General features: G+C 40.7%; 1 protein-coding gene across 2 annotated transcripts; it reads right to left on the reverse strand.

Annotated features, from left to right (window-relative positions):
* Nucleotides 1-680: 680 nt before the first annotated feature.
* On the reverse strand, nt 681-13,765 carry CUNH9orf72 (chromosome unknown C9orf72 homolog). Of its 2 annotated transcripts, none has more exons than XM_027652559.1 (11): nt 13,726-13,765; nt 11,791-12,276; nt 8,830-8,889; nt 7,842-7,937; nt 7,134-7,198; nt 6,317-6,389; nt 3,372-3,488; nt 2,426-2,661; nt 2,109-2,166; nt 1,475-1,584; nt 681-1,392 (listed from the first exon to the last, which is right to left on the reverse strand). In XM_027652559.1, exons 2-11 carry the CDS (start codon nt 12,232-12,234, stop codon nt 1,206-1,208), a joined length of 1,446 nt encoding a protein of 481 aa, XP_027508360.1. In that variant the 5' UTR covers nt 12,235-12,276; nt 13,726-13,765; the 3' UTR covers nt 681-1,205. The 2 variants fall into 2 exon arrangements, with proteins under 2 accessions (XP_027508360.1, XP_027508361.1); XM_027652560.1 differs by lacking the exon at nt 13,726-13,765 and adding an exon at nt 13,225-13,355.
* Between the last annotated feature and the right edge of the window lie 555 nt (nt 13,766-14,320).

Genomic DNA, 14,320 nt, shown 5'->3' on the forward strand with positions numbered 1-14,320 from the left:
CCAGCCTGTAGCGCTGCAGGGGGTTGTTGTGGCCAAAGTGCAGGACCCGGCACTTGGCCTTGTTGAACCTCATCCCGTTGGAATCAGCCCAACTCTCCAACCTATCCAGGTCCCTCTGCAGAGCCCTCCTGCCTTCCAGCTGATCGACACTGCCCCCCCAGCTTAGTGTCATCTGCAAATTTGCTGATGGTGGACTCAATCCCCTCATCTAAATCATCAATAAAGATATTAAACAGAACTGGGCCCAACACTGATCCCTGGGGGACACCACTAGTGACCGGATCCCAACTGGATGCAGCACTGTTCACCACCACCCTCTGAGCCCAGCCCTCCAGCCAGTTCCTAAGCCAGCACAGAGTGCCCCTGTCCAAGCCATGGGCTGCCATTTTTTTCAGGAGTATGCTGTGGGAGACACTAAGTTTTCAGTTTTGTGTTTTAGAAGAGCTCCATAATGCTGGATCACTGCACACTTCACTGCAGGATGTGCACAACAACACATGACAGAGTATCCTGGTTGGCACTTACATGCACAAAGCTGCTTGAATAATGACCTAGTTCCCATGTGCAGCACGCTGCTGTTTAGGCTGCTAATAATCAACAGCTTGCACACAAAAATAGTACCTTGTAGTATATTAAAAATTCCAAACGTTTAAATGCTCTAAAAGAAGGAGCCAGCAGTGTTAAAAAGGGAGATAAGGGAAGTCATATTTCAGATTAGTACAACATACATATGAACAAACACTTCTAAAAACTCTTTGAAACTCTTGGAAAGTGCCTATTCTGAAACCTCCATGATTGGAGATGACATACGTATTGTTTTCCGTGGAAAAACTGAAACTACTGACACAGCAGAACAGGAGAAAACTGACATACACCTGAAGGAAGTTTCTGGGGAATGAAAATTAAAATGCTTCCCTTTATCGTACACCAAAACATGTTCAGATTTATAGACTAAGCCAATATGGCCAAGGATCCTCTGGTAACATTTACTTTTATAGTTAAAAAAAGCACACAGAAGAGACAAATGCATTAAAATAATCATGCTTGTCTAGCTAAGCTGATATACCCTCTAACAAGACCCCTCCTGCTTCGGACACACCTTAGTGTTACTGAGCTCCTGAGGCCACATCCTCAGTTGTCAATGATTGTCACCAGTGTGGTGTCACACTGACAGATTCCGTGCAATATCAGACGTGTGGAGAACTTTAAAACGTCATGAGCATATCACGTTCTTGTACACTGGTATAGAATGGCCTCCCAAAGATGAAGGAATGTAGACCTGGTTTAATCTTCTCAGCCAACGCCATTATTATGTTAAGATCGCCCTCTGCTGTTAAGTCAAGATCTACCTTCAAGCTACGAAGAGACTTAAAAGGTTTTTTTCCTTTTTGCCTGCAAGAAAATAAAAATGTGTGTTGGAAAAAAAGGCATAAGAAGTTTCTCAGAACCTGATTTCTACTATCTGTTCACTTACGTGTCATCCTCTATGTATTTTATTAAAGTTAAGGCTTTCCTGTGCAAGACCAGCAGAAATTGTGCAAGGAAAGTACTCCTCAGAGACAAGCCAGGCTTCAGGTGAAAGATCTGTTAAAAATTACATCAGAATATTAGGTAGACATGAAAATTCGAGAACCATTTTAAGAATGTGGAAAATAAAGAAACATTGCAAACGCATGTAACATATCCTTAATTACAGCAAAGCAGGCAAATAACAGCAGATTTTTACATACAGTCAACCTGCTTGCTTAGTTTTCTATCTGCTCAGATGCAATACATTAAGCTGTTTTACAATTCTGTTTGGATACAATATTATTTTTCTTTTAAGTTAAAATTATCTAAAATTATTCTCAGTCAGGTAGCTTTCTCAATACTGTAATTGTTGACAGTGTTGCACAACAATAGCAAATGTGCATTGTTTTTCATACCTAAGCACGAGTTTCAGCATTATACTAATATTTTTCTTTCTACTTATGTAGAGATGAATCATAGCAGGAGTATGATGAAGAGCTACCAAACCAACAAATGACCTATTCACATTACATTATCTGTTACTAGAGCTCAAAGTACCGAACTTTAGCTCTTGTTCTTTCTGAAAAAGCAACAATTACCTGATCCAGAAAAGCTTTTACTAAAGTATCTCGATGCAGGATATCTTGAAAGACATTTCTGTAGAAAAGAAAGGAAACAAACATGTGAGGTAACACCATCAAGGGACTCTAACCTTCCAGCATCTGAGCACAGCAACAGAATTACCGTTTACAATCTGGTTGAAATTAGAAGTGAATTTAAAATGTAACTACCAGCACCGAAAGACCTTCTCAAAAGCAAAAAAATTTAATGTACTTTATCAGCAAATAGGCTTTCTACTCATTCACTCTCCTGTCCCAAATCAAGTCACTTTGTGAGATGTGAGAGGAGTACGTACAAATCGGGTGTAAAACTCTCATCAGTGTGGATAATATGATCTTGAGACATTTCTTCATCTGAATTAGCTCTCCAAAATGCTGTCAGCTCCGATCTCATGTATCGTCGTTGGTTATAGATGTGCTCGTGACAAGGGGGCATCTGCTTCACTGTATTGACATCCACATCTATATGTGTGGTAGGGTATGGGGCATACATTACTTGACGGAAGGGCAACACGAAGCTTCCTGTTGCATCCTGGTTTAGCGAAAAAAAATATTATTCCAGTTAAAAGTGTGAAGCTGTACTGGAACAAAACAATATTAAAGCATCATGACTAAATTTTATACCCCATTTGTTTAAACATATTTTATTAAAGAGAATTGGTGGTTCTATCCTAGTAATAAGTCCTTAATACTGGATGATTCCCTTAACATAACAGTGAAAACAGGCACTGAGGTGACCTGTGTATTACGGTATATCATCACCTGGCTCATTAGCCCATTAGCATTACAGTACTATATTTATCTGGTAAGTTCTGACTGCTCACCAGAGCAAGAAGCATTGTTTTTCTATTCATCTTCACACATTGTTGTAGCCTATTTAAAATACTTGGAAACTGCAGGACTGATGCAACTGTTCCTTCTTCGATTTTGGTACAACACAAAAACTTAATGCTTTTTGGGATTCCAGCCCCAAGCGGACAAAAGAGTATAATTATTGTACCTCAAAGTACAGGAACAATTCTGAACAATCCTCAAGAAACAGATGTATCATGGAAAAGACTGGCTGGGAATTTTAACATGCAAATAGTTACACAGAAAGCCACAGGACCACAAAAGAATCAAGGGAAGATGACATATTTCTTTGAACATGAATGTGTGTATGCGTATGCGTATCGTATGCACAAACACACTGGAGGATGTTCTTGAACTACAGAAGAACAAAACTTTCCTACGTATACTTACTTTAAGTAAGCCTTGAACAAAAAGTCCTGACTCGTATTTGAAAGATGACTCACTTCTACAGAGCCTGGAACACTTTCGTTCAGACGGGGTAAGAAACAGACACAATGTCCTCACAATCTGCATTAAAAAGAACAGTTTTGAAAAACATTAAAATGTAAGGAAGTAAGTCTGACTAGACTGTATTAGGCACTTCAAATGATGAACAAAAGTTGACGACACTTATTAGAAAAGCCAAACCTTTACCAAGGCCACAGAACAGTGACATGCTTACATTATTAAGCTGTATGCCATGCTATTCCAACTTCTTGTCAAATGATGAAAAAATCCAACACTCTTTTGTAAAGTGTGCTTTTCATCCAATTATGTAGAACAAATCACTTTTGCATTCTTCTACCTCTACTACATAAACATGAGCCACTGTGATTACTTTCCTAGCCTTTTAAGTCTCTTATTTTATTCATTCCATATTGAAATAGCAGTTATTGTCTCAAATCAGGCAAGTCAATTTCCTAAATAAGTACCCATGCTTATTTCCTCAGTAATTTCCTTAAACTCTCAATTAAAATGAATACAGGTACTTCATTATCCATTTTCAAACTCCTGAAACAGCTACCAGTAATCATTCCAAATACAACATGTATTCCATTCTGCCAGTCTTTCAGTCTTAACCCGCAGTGTCCTATCTGTGTCTGAGGTATTTGAAAAGGCTCTATCAAGCACAATGTCTTTCTGCAGTATCTAAAATAATGACAACAGAGTTTTTGACTGATGCTTTTCACCACAAGATGCCACAGGTGTTTTTTACTTCAAGGCAAGCTAAAGTATGCCATTAAGGAAGCAATTACTTCAGAACAGTTGTACCGTGACACAAGGAGCATGCTGCTGATAAGAACACGTGTAGAATTAATGTACGAAATTTACCCTGGATGTATCTTGAGTCTCACACTCTTTTACACTGTTTTTTTTTCTGTAGTGTTTAGCTTATTGAGACATAATTCTACATATTCATAACCATTTAGACCTTAAATCCTTTTCATTAACTATTTCATGACCTGTAAGCTTTTTATAACTACCTACACCCTTAACATTTCCTTATATTATATATAGTATGTGTGTGTGTGTATATATATAACATAACATTTCCAATAACCTAATAAATCTTACATGTCTGAAGACCTACATATTAACTATGGTTAGCTGATTTCAGCTAAGATCTGAGAATTTTCTTCTCTCTGGTTTCCCTGTGAGTTTCAGTGGTTATTGCTGATTTGACCAGAGGTGCTTTAACACCATTGCTAATACATATAAAACAATGCATCCCCTCTGCCCCAATTTTTATAAAGGACCATGAACTGTTTCTTTCAAAACACAGGTTTAATAAAGATGCTTTGAATTTTTTTAAAAAAACTGTTATATTTCTTTATGGAAAGGAGACCTACATACCATGAAACACATAATATATAATATATATAGTCTACAAGTAATGTATAATATATTCAGCAGGTCCACTGTTTGCAATTTTTATTTCACACTGAAGAAATATACGTAGGTTCCACGAAACACAAGCAGCTCATGATGCAGAAGTATGTTTATTGCCCAGTCCTAAGAGGAATTATGCAGATACTAATTGCTTAAGAGTATACAGACAATACCAATTGATGTGGTTATTGTCTGTATACTCACTGTTAGCAGTGTTCCCCAGGACTCAGTTTTGGGGCCGGTCCTGCTTAATGATGATCTGGACATGGGGAGTGAGTGCACCCTCAGTAAATTTGCTGGGTGAGAGTGTTGATCTGTTTGAGTGTAGGAAGGCTCTGCAGAGGGACCTGGACAGACTCAATCAGTGGACAAAGGATAACTGCCTGAGGTTAATGAGGTGAAGTGCCACATCTTGTACTCGAGTTACAACAACCCCCTGCAGTGCTACAGGCTGGGGGAGGAGCCAGCGAGCTGTTTGGCAGAAAGAGACCTGGGGGTGCTGGTCAACAGCCAGTCCAATACGAGCCAAGTGTGCCCATGTGGCCAAGAGGCATCTTGGCCTGTATCAAGAACAGGATTAGGGAAGTGATCATCCCCCTGTACTTGGCACTGGTGAGGCCACACCTTGAGTACTGTGTCCAGTTCTTGGCCACCAACTTTAAAAAGGACACTGAGGTGCTGCAGCATGTCCCATGAAGGGCAACAAGGCTTGTGAAGGGCCTAGAAAATATGAGGAATGGCTTATGAGGAATGACTCAGGGAGCTGGGTTTGTTTAGTCTCAAGGAGAGGTGGCTCAGGGAGCACCTCATCATTCTCTACAACCCCCTGAAAAGAGGTTGTAGCTAGGTGGGGGCCAGCCTCTTCTGCCGTGCCTGCAGTGAGAGGACAAAAGGAAATGGCCTTAAGCTGAGGCAGGGGAGATTCAAGCTTAATATTAGAAAAAAATTTTCCCTGTTAGGGTGGTCAGGCATTGGAATAGGTTTCCTGGGGAGGTGGTGGAGTCACCATTCTTGGAGGTGTTCATGAGGTGCCTGGATCTAATGCTGAGTGACGTGGCTTAGGGGTTACAGTGGCAGTGCTGGGTGGACAGTTGGACTTGACCATCTTAAAGGTTTCCTCCCCCCTTGATGATTATATGACACAGCTGAAATGGATAAGCCAGTCACATTTCTTCAATTTGTATATTTTAGCTAAAGAACCTAATTTTAAAAGCTCGGACTCATTTACTACTCATATACTGTATCAATTAAATACATTGGTTTTCTTATAGTTGTCAGAATACAGCTGATAAGGCAATTTTCAGGCAGAATTATCATCTGCAAGACCAGACAGCTAAAGATAGCCAGATAACAGTATTCCTTCCTTCTTCAACCTCAAGTATGTGTATAAATAAACTTTGTTCCAAGTAACACACTAACACTCCTGACAGTTAGCATTTAAGTTCAGTTTTTGGAAAGTATGTTACCTTATTTACTTTTTCTGCACTGCTTCCTACCACTACTGAACAACCACAGGTCTGCAGGTGTGAACTAATTGCACTGCAAGTAAAAACAAACATAGGTTAATACCTTTAATCAAACTTTTCAAATGAAATAATTATCATTTTGACAAGAAGAATAAAGTGCTCCTATAGGCCCATAACCATAGGACTTTCAACAGCTGTGTAGATAACTGCTGAAATGCAAAAGTTCAACAGTTTCTGCAGTATTGAAAGTATATGTGATGCTGTATAAATAGAGGGCACTAACCACTGCATAAATCAATGCAGTTACACAGGAGATGTTATGAAAAGTAAAAAAACATCAGTTAAAACCTATGAAATACGCTTTCCTACAGGAAGAGACCAAGTTGCCCTCAAGTTCAACTAGTTCCACTTAAACATTAAAAACGGGGGGAAAAAGAGAAATACACAATTCAATAAGCACTCTATACACCATACCATATTTATACTCAACTCAGGTTTTTTGCTATTTCATAAAAATGTAAGGCTTTGACTTACAGTCTCAAAAAATTAAACATAAGTATCAAAGAAAAATTATATTTGTATCTTTGACAACCATCTACAGAGACGCAGCTATTAGCCCAGAGCCATAATTCTAAAAACACAGAAGCCTTTATAGCATTTTACAGACAAAAATCTCAAAAAGTCAAATATATGTCACTGTCCCCCCTCCTAAACTATTCCAATACAAGTTCACATGCACATACAGATAGATACATTTAGATGCACACACAAGTTTAAACCATTTTACTACAGCATAAATCAAAACTGAATTTCATACTTGAGAAGAAAGCCTTCATGGCAACTATCCCCAATGTCATCATCATTTAGCACTGTGTCACTTATCTGAAATACAAGTAAATATATAAAAAAGTTAGACAAGGATCTGAAACATCTTCCAATTAATTGATTTTCACTTTTACTGATAGTTGGGAACTTTTGGGGAACTATTTAAGTTGTAAGGTTTCCCTAAAAACCACAATCTTAAAAAGACCTTCTGACTTCAGACAAAGAATTTTAAAAATGAGAAAGTCACTTGGTTATTACATGTTCTTCACCAGTCACAAGTCAGGTTCCTCCTAGTGTTTTTTTATTTCTATGGCCTTGTCCAGAACACTTTAAATTAGTGAATGTCAGATCACCTCTACTTCTTCCATATAGTGAGAACACTATAATGCGCTGAAAAAGGTATCAAAATCAAATCCATTTATCTGTCCATTCATTTTGGGTTGCATCAAATAGTCTTTGCACTCTTAAAATGGTATCATCCTAAGCAGTTAATTTTGCTAAGTGCTGACCATAAAAAACACTGCCATTCCCTACACCACTTAGAAGAACTTGAAGTGAGACAAAGTTACAAGAATTTAGGAAAACAGTGGCCTTTTCTCTGCCAAAGTGAGTATCAAACCAGATGGCCAAATTTACTTTTTTTATCCAGAGGGCCAAAGCCACTTTTTTTATTCAGAATATAAATAAAACAAGGACTTACATCTATTTCTTCTGGAACACTGTGTGATTTCATAGATGAAAGGAGTTCCATTACAGGAATGACTTCTCCTGTCAGCATTGGAATGATGCTCTGACCCTGCACAATAAATAAAATGCTTGAAGGAAAAGCACATTGGGTAGTATTCGAAGTTACTAATATGAACTTGCTGTATTACATGCAAAACATCGTTAACTTCCTGTTATTTGCAACGGTGGTTTGAGCAAAAATTGATGCATAGATTTCTTGGGCTTTACTCATCAATAGGCATGAACTGGAAACATATATTTGGCTTCCCAACATCATGTCTTAAATGTATTTCCGGGGTCTTATCCTAATTTTCACAATCACTTTTGATGGGCCTAGACAAGAAGTATTTGGAGTGAGCTGATCTGATTATCCTATATCACATGCAACCACTGTTAAGCATTTTACATCTAAGTCTGATGTTTTAACAGTAACAGGAAACCAAAACCAGGCACGTTAGTTATTAACATACAAAAATACTTCTCTGATTTACCTATCACAAGAAACTGAAGCCACAATTTCACATGTAGAGTTTCAGAAATCAAATTCTTTCCACAGTCTTATCCATTAGGTGTCCAACCACATTCCAACATGACACTGTACATCTCTGTAACTCAAAAAGATGACCTAACCTAGTGAAAAACCAATCTTGGTAGGAAGCCGGCATGACTCTATGGAAGCTCCTGCCTTTATAGAGCTTCACGTTCAAGTACATGACTTTCCTTTACTGAAAGGTAATATTCTTCACAGATTTCCCTAAAGTGATGAAATGTATTTTCCTTCTACTTGATCACAGCTCCCATCATCCTATCTTCAAAAACTTTGAATCCTGTGCATGGCACATCATCAGCTAGTCCACAGTATCTTCCTGGATCCCAAAAATAAGCAGCAGTTCTACAGTCATCAGATGCAGCCAAACAGTTTTGCGATGGTGTGCCATATGCATGAGCCAGGTGGCCCTTACCTGATCCTCCATTCTTTCTGTGCCTTCCAAGACAATCTTCTGGAAATGTTCTTGCCTCTCCTGAGCAAGAGAAGCAGTTAGATACAAATGCTCTGTTATTTGTTTATGTATGTATGCACACAACAGTCAAAGGGTACAGTTTCTTCCCTGTGGAGTCACGCTTCTTAGATTCAAATTTTGATGTTCAAGCCTCTTTTCTTTTACAGAGTTGACTTTAGCAACAAGTGATGGCATGCAACAAAGATCAACACTCCCTGCTCTGCCCCCCATCAAACCTCTCACACGCTTGGGCAGGAGTAGCAGGATAGGGAGCGTGTGATGACAATGACAAAACATGAAGTTTCTTCATTACAGATCAAGAAAATGTCAAATGATCGGATTATGGCGACGAATTCCATTTTATGTATGAGGGTTCCTGCTGCAGCAAGAGAAAAATAAGATCTCCAGAATGAGAAAGGTTATTTGACTGGGGAGGGTAGGAAAAAAGGACTTTTTTCCCCCACCTCTTGAGACACTTACAAGTTTTCAAAACATTGTCTTATTAACCAAGTATAGGAGACACGAAACTCAAAACACACAAGACACAATGTACAAGAGACTGAACAAAACTCTGAAAACAGACTCATCAGCAGCTGAGTAGCAAACTGCATTAAAAATGAACTTAGATTGGAATCAGGTTACTATTCACAAAGAAAATTCAGCATTAGTCACTGGAGCAGATGCTGACTGAACTAATGATACGTTTTGCTAGAAGTTGCATTTTTATTGGTTATTCATTAGTTTTCTGTGACCAGGCTACTCAAAGTTAACCAACTTCAAGTGGGAAAAGAGTTTTCAAGGGGTGTTTTTTGAGCAGATGAATAGTGAATAAGCTAGAGTAACTTGTCCTAAAACTTGCCCTAACCATCCAGAAGACACATCTTTGGAAAACAATACTGAAACAAGCCAGATTCCTTCACATCACCTCTGCCCTTCAGTTCAGTGTCAGAGAAGTAAGACATCCTTGACAATGATTTTAAAAGAAGTCAGTCTTCATGAAGATAAGGTTGAACAAATGGTGTAAACCCCATCTTTTTGGAAACATAACTCCTCAAAATTATTAGACAAACATCTAGAATATAAATTGAAGTAGATGAAAAGGGTTTCTAATCCCATATTGACAATTTGCTTTAGAGTTGCTTGTCCTTCTGTGACACTCTGAACACTGCTCCATGTTTCTCCTAATCCTCAAGTTCAAAAGGCTTCTTCTCATCTCAAGTCTACCTGGAACTGATGTCTGCCTCTACACAGAATCAGTGAGAGCTGATAATTACAACTATAAGAACTTACAGAACAGGTAGACAGCTCCTTTCAACATTTTTTGTTCTATTTTATATAACCATAGTTATTGAACTGCCTCAAAGCACAAACTACAGAATGAACATGTTTTAATTTATTATTATTCTACAACTCATGCCTAAATTTTTATCTACATTTTCAAAGCAGTTTTCTCTTCTATAGTTAAAAATGAAGAATTGCAGATATATTCAGGGATCTTTGATCGTCCTTCAAAAAAAAAAAAAAAAGACACTAAATATCTATTTCAGAATGTATCACTCTCCCATCACTCTCTCAGCTAACCCAGCTGACCTATCTGCTTCAAGAACATCTGAAAAAGAACAAAGAACTTAATGACTAATTTCTGAGGAAACTAGTAGAAAACATTTTTTTGTCATTTTCAATGCCACTTGATGGCTACTTCCACTGTGAAAACATACTGATATGGATCAATGTCCAAAAGCTGAGAATGATGGATAATTCTTATTTGACCACCCATGTTAGAAGTCAGTACAGAGGGCACTAAATGACAGAAGCAATGTAATCAGGAACATGAGATGGCATTCACTTACGTCAAAAGCACTAACATCCAGCAGGCTCTTTTAGAAGATTGTATTAGGAATGAAATATTTGTGTTTCTACTGCATTGAAAATGAACTTTATGTATTATCCCTCCACTAAAAAGTAAGCCCCAGAAACATGAAAAGCCAATGTGACGGAAAGCACTCCCAGCCATCATCAGGCAATACAGCAAAAAGGAAACATCACCACAAAAATTAACATCGGCTTGTTATTTCTGTAATCTTAATTAGTTCAGATAAGAGCACTCAAAAAGGAAGTTTACAGTATGTTGACTGAAGATGGTAGAACAGAAGAGGTACAAAAACTTTATCAGTCAAGTGAGCATTGGCATACGCATTACAGCTGATGTGCAATCTACTGTTCTAAGACAACCTGGATACCATGAAGATGACAAACATTTTAATTTTTATTATTAGACTGTTACTTATTTTAAAGAAAAATACATAATAATTTTCACTTAATAAGGAAATATCCATAGTGCACCCAAAAGTCAGAGTTCCAATTCTTCAGAAAAATTTAGCATGTTTTCCTTCTTGAGTTTCACAAGTAAATGGATTTTTGTGGTTCTCCCTTTAGTTCTACACAGTTTAACTCCTGCCAAACTGTTTGTTAATATTCTTTTTTTGAAAAATAAAACTGTAAGAGCAATGACAGCATTAATTGCATCGGTTCCTTTTTCTGGACCTCATCAGTGAAAACAATGATTTGAAACACAAAACTTTACAACTCCACCTAATTTAATACACAAATTGACACAATTAAAAGCAACTATTTAGATGAAATTCAGAGAGATGAAAAACTATACAGGACACCTGAGACAGCCTCGTACAGGTTATATAATATTACAAGGATAAATCACATGGCTAAAAATCTCAACCTTGTATTTGCTGACATAGTAATTTCATAACTTTTAACCTTCAAAACTGGGTACTTGTAGAGGTTAGCCTCCTTAGAATTTTTGTAAGTTTTGAATTGCTACATTAAAGGTGTCACAGAATCTCAATTCTTCCTTTTTCACATGACAATCTAACAACTGATTTTAGTAATGAACAATTAACCTACCTTATGCATCCATATTCTTCCTTTCCTTATAATATGTGTTAATCTATCCACGCACACTCTGTGAAGCGGCAGGTAGAAGCCAAGTTCACTTTGTGGAAGAATAATTGATAGTCCATATGTGCTTCTGTCTCCATTCCAGTTTCCATCAAAGATTAATGACACAATGATTACCCTTTTTTCTGCCAAAACAAAGAACTTCACATCTATTGCACCACTTTCTGCATTCCGGAGTATTTCTCCATTCAGAGTGTGGTTAGCAAGAAAAGTTATTTCACCATCACTGAGAAGTACCTGTTCTGTCTTTGGAGCCCAGATATGCCGCACTCGGGGGCCAAGAATATTGTCCCAATAAGCAAAAGTGGCAGCTAATAAAGGTGACTCGCCATTCAAAGAGATCTCTGTTTTAGCAACTGCAGGAGATGGTGGTGGACAAAGAGCTGACATGCCTGTTTCCTCTCTCGTGTGGAACTGAAATGCTTACATCACCTAAAAAAAAAAAGTTTTTGCAGGAAAAAACAATAAATTAGACCTCATTATCATCTCATTTTATTTTTACACGACCAGATATTAATAGGAGAAGGGGGAGATGCTTTAAACCAAGAGAGGAGATATTTAAATTAGATGATAGGAAGAAATTCTTTACTGTGAGGGTGGTGAGGCACTGGAACAAGTTGCCCAGAGAAGTGGAAGCTCAGTCCCTGAAAGTGGTCAAGGCCAAGCTGAACGTGGTCCTGAGCAACCTGATCTGGTGGGTGGTATCCCTGCCCAGGGCAGAGTGATCTTTAAGGTCCCTTACAACCCAAGCCATTCTACAGTTCTTTTGTTTCCAAATAAGACTCTCAACCTGACTTCTACACCTGAGATTTTACTGTAGACTTCATTAATTCAGGAAGCGTATATATATATGTACACATATATACATATATATATATATATATATGGTCCACATAATGAAGTGTTATGCTTTACAAACGTTAGTCAGATGCCAAATAGCCTTTACTCACTACAGAAGTATGAGGAGCCTGCACAACACACAACTTCTGTAAGGAAACTCACACGATAAATACATCCTTTACCTCACCGTGTTGTGATACAAGGCAAATGCTCAGCACTTTATAGAATGTACTGATGCATAATTCTTTATCTTATGCAGAAACAGTCCTTAAACATTTCCCCTGGCAGTGTCCAACAACTCTACAGCTTCCCCCTTCTGATGGGGCTGCAGAAGACAACAGGAAGTTCCATCTCCCCTAAAAGTTATGCTACAGCCACAGGAAGACATTAAAAATAAGTTTTGCAAACAAACGCAACCCAGGACGGAAAGCTGTAACAGCTAAAACCCACTCATCTCGAGGAACCCTCCCATGACCAGAACTCAGCTTTCCTTTCCCGTCTGCCTGCAGCACTGCACAGGACAGGACAGGGAACACCCACCTTACTACAGCAGCTCTAACTCAGCAGACCTCTGTATCTGAACTTCTTTTTCCTTGTGAGTGCCCCACATAGGATCATCCAGCTGTATTTCCCCACATCAGGGGTGTAAAGCCCCTTTCTCTCCGGCGCCTCCTCAGGAGCCGCCGGTGCCCCGCCCGGGGAAGCCGAGGCCCACTGACTTGGCCATCTGACACCGCGATTTCAGGGTTTTCAGGGAAGACAGGGCGCCAGCCGTTCATGCCTCCCCGAGTGAGGGGCCGACCGGAGCCTCGCTCTCCCCACCGCCTCTCCAGCCGCGGCACCTCCGCGCTCCCGGCCCGGATCAGGCCCGTGTCGCACCCTCCGGGTCCGGTCTGAACCCCCCGGGGAGGCGGATGGGGGAACAGCTGCGGGGAGGACGCTGCGAGGACACCCCGCTCTCCCCCTCGCACAGCGGAGGTGCCGCTGGCCCGGCCCCAGCGCCAACACCCCCCACCCGGTCCGGCCCCGGGCCCCCCTCACCTCCGCTCCGGCCGCCGCTCCGCGCCTGCGCCGGCCCGCCCCCGCCCCGCCCGCTGCGCGCGGGCTCCGCAGGCGCGGCAACGGCCCGACCGGGGGGAGCGGGGCCGGTGTGTCCTGGGCACCGTGTGCCCTCCGTGACCGGGGGAGCGGGGCCGGTGTGTCCTGGGCACCGTGTACCCTCCGTGACCGGGGGAGCGGGGCCGGTGTGTCCTGGGCACCGTGTACCCTCCGTGACCGGGGGAGCGGGGCCGGTGTGTCCTGGCTGAGGGGAGCGGGGCTAGTGTGCCCTCCGTGCCCTCCGTGATCCGGGGAGCGGGGCCGGTGTGCCCCGACTGAGGGGAGCGGGGTCGGTGTGCCCTGACTGAGGGGAGCGGGGTCGGTGTGCCCTCCCCCGACGGGGACGGAGCGGGGCGCGGCAGGCGGGTCACTGCGGGAGAGAACAGCCCCAGCTCAGTGCAGCTTGTGGAGGAAGCCAGAAGCACCGTGTGCCAGGTGCATCCGTTTATGGAGGGGCTTTTAAGCTTTAGAAGAGGAAGGCAGCAGTGTCGGCGTTGGGTTACTGTTCCGAACATACCGCATGCGGAACGGTGACGGT

The sequence above is a fragment of the Corapipo altera genome, unplaced genomic scaffold, assembly GCF_003945725.1.
Source record: "Corapipo altera isolate COAL_440 unplaced genomic scaffold, ASM394572v1 61286, whole genome shotgun sequence".
NCBI lineage: Eukaryota > Metazoa > Chordata > Aves > Passeriformes > Pipridae > Corapipo > Corapipo altera.

What these genes read in the sequence shown, in the direction of transcription:
- CUNH9orf72 (XM_027652559.1), bottom strand. Translation starts at nt 12,234, where the DNA reads ATGTCAGCTCTTTGTCCACCACCATCTCCTGCAGTTGCTAAAACAGAG. An exon ending in CAGAAAGAATGGAGGATCAG is followed by an intron (nt 7,938 to 8,829) that starts GTAAGGGCCACC and finishes TTTATTGTGCAG; the next exon opens with GGTCAGAGCATCATTCCAAT. An exon ending in TTGTTCAAGGCTTACTTAAA is followed by an intron (nt 2,662 to 3,371) that starts GTAAGTATACGT and finishes TCGCTAAACCAG; the next exon opens with GATGCAACAGGAAGCTTCGT.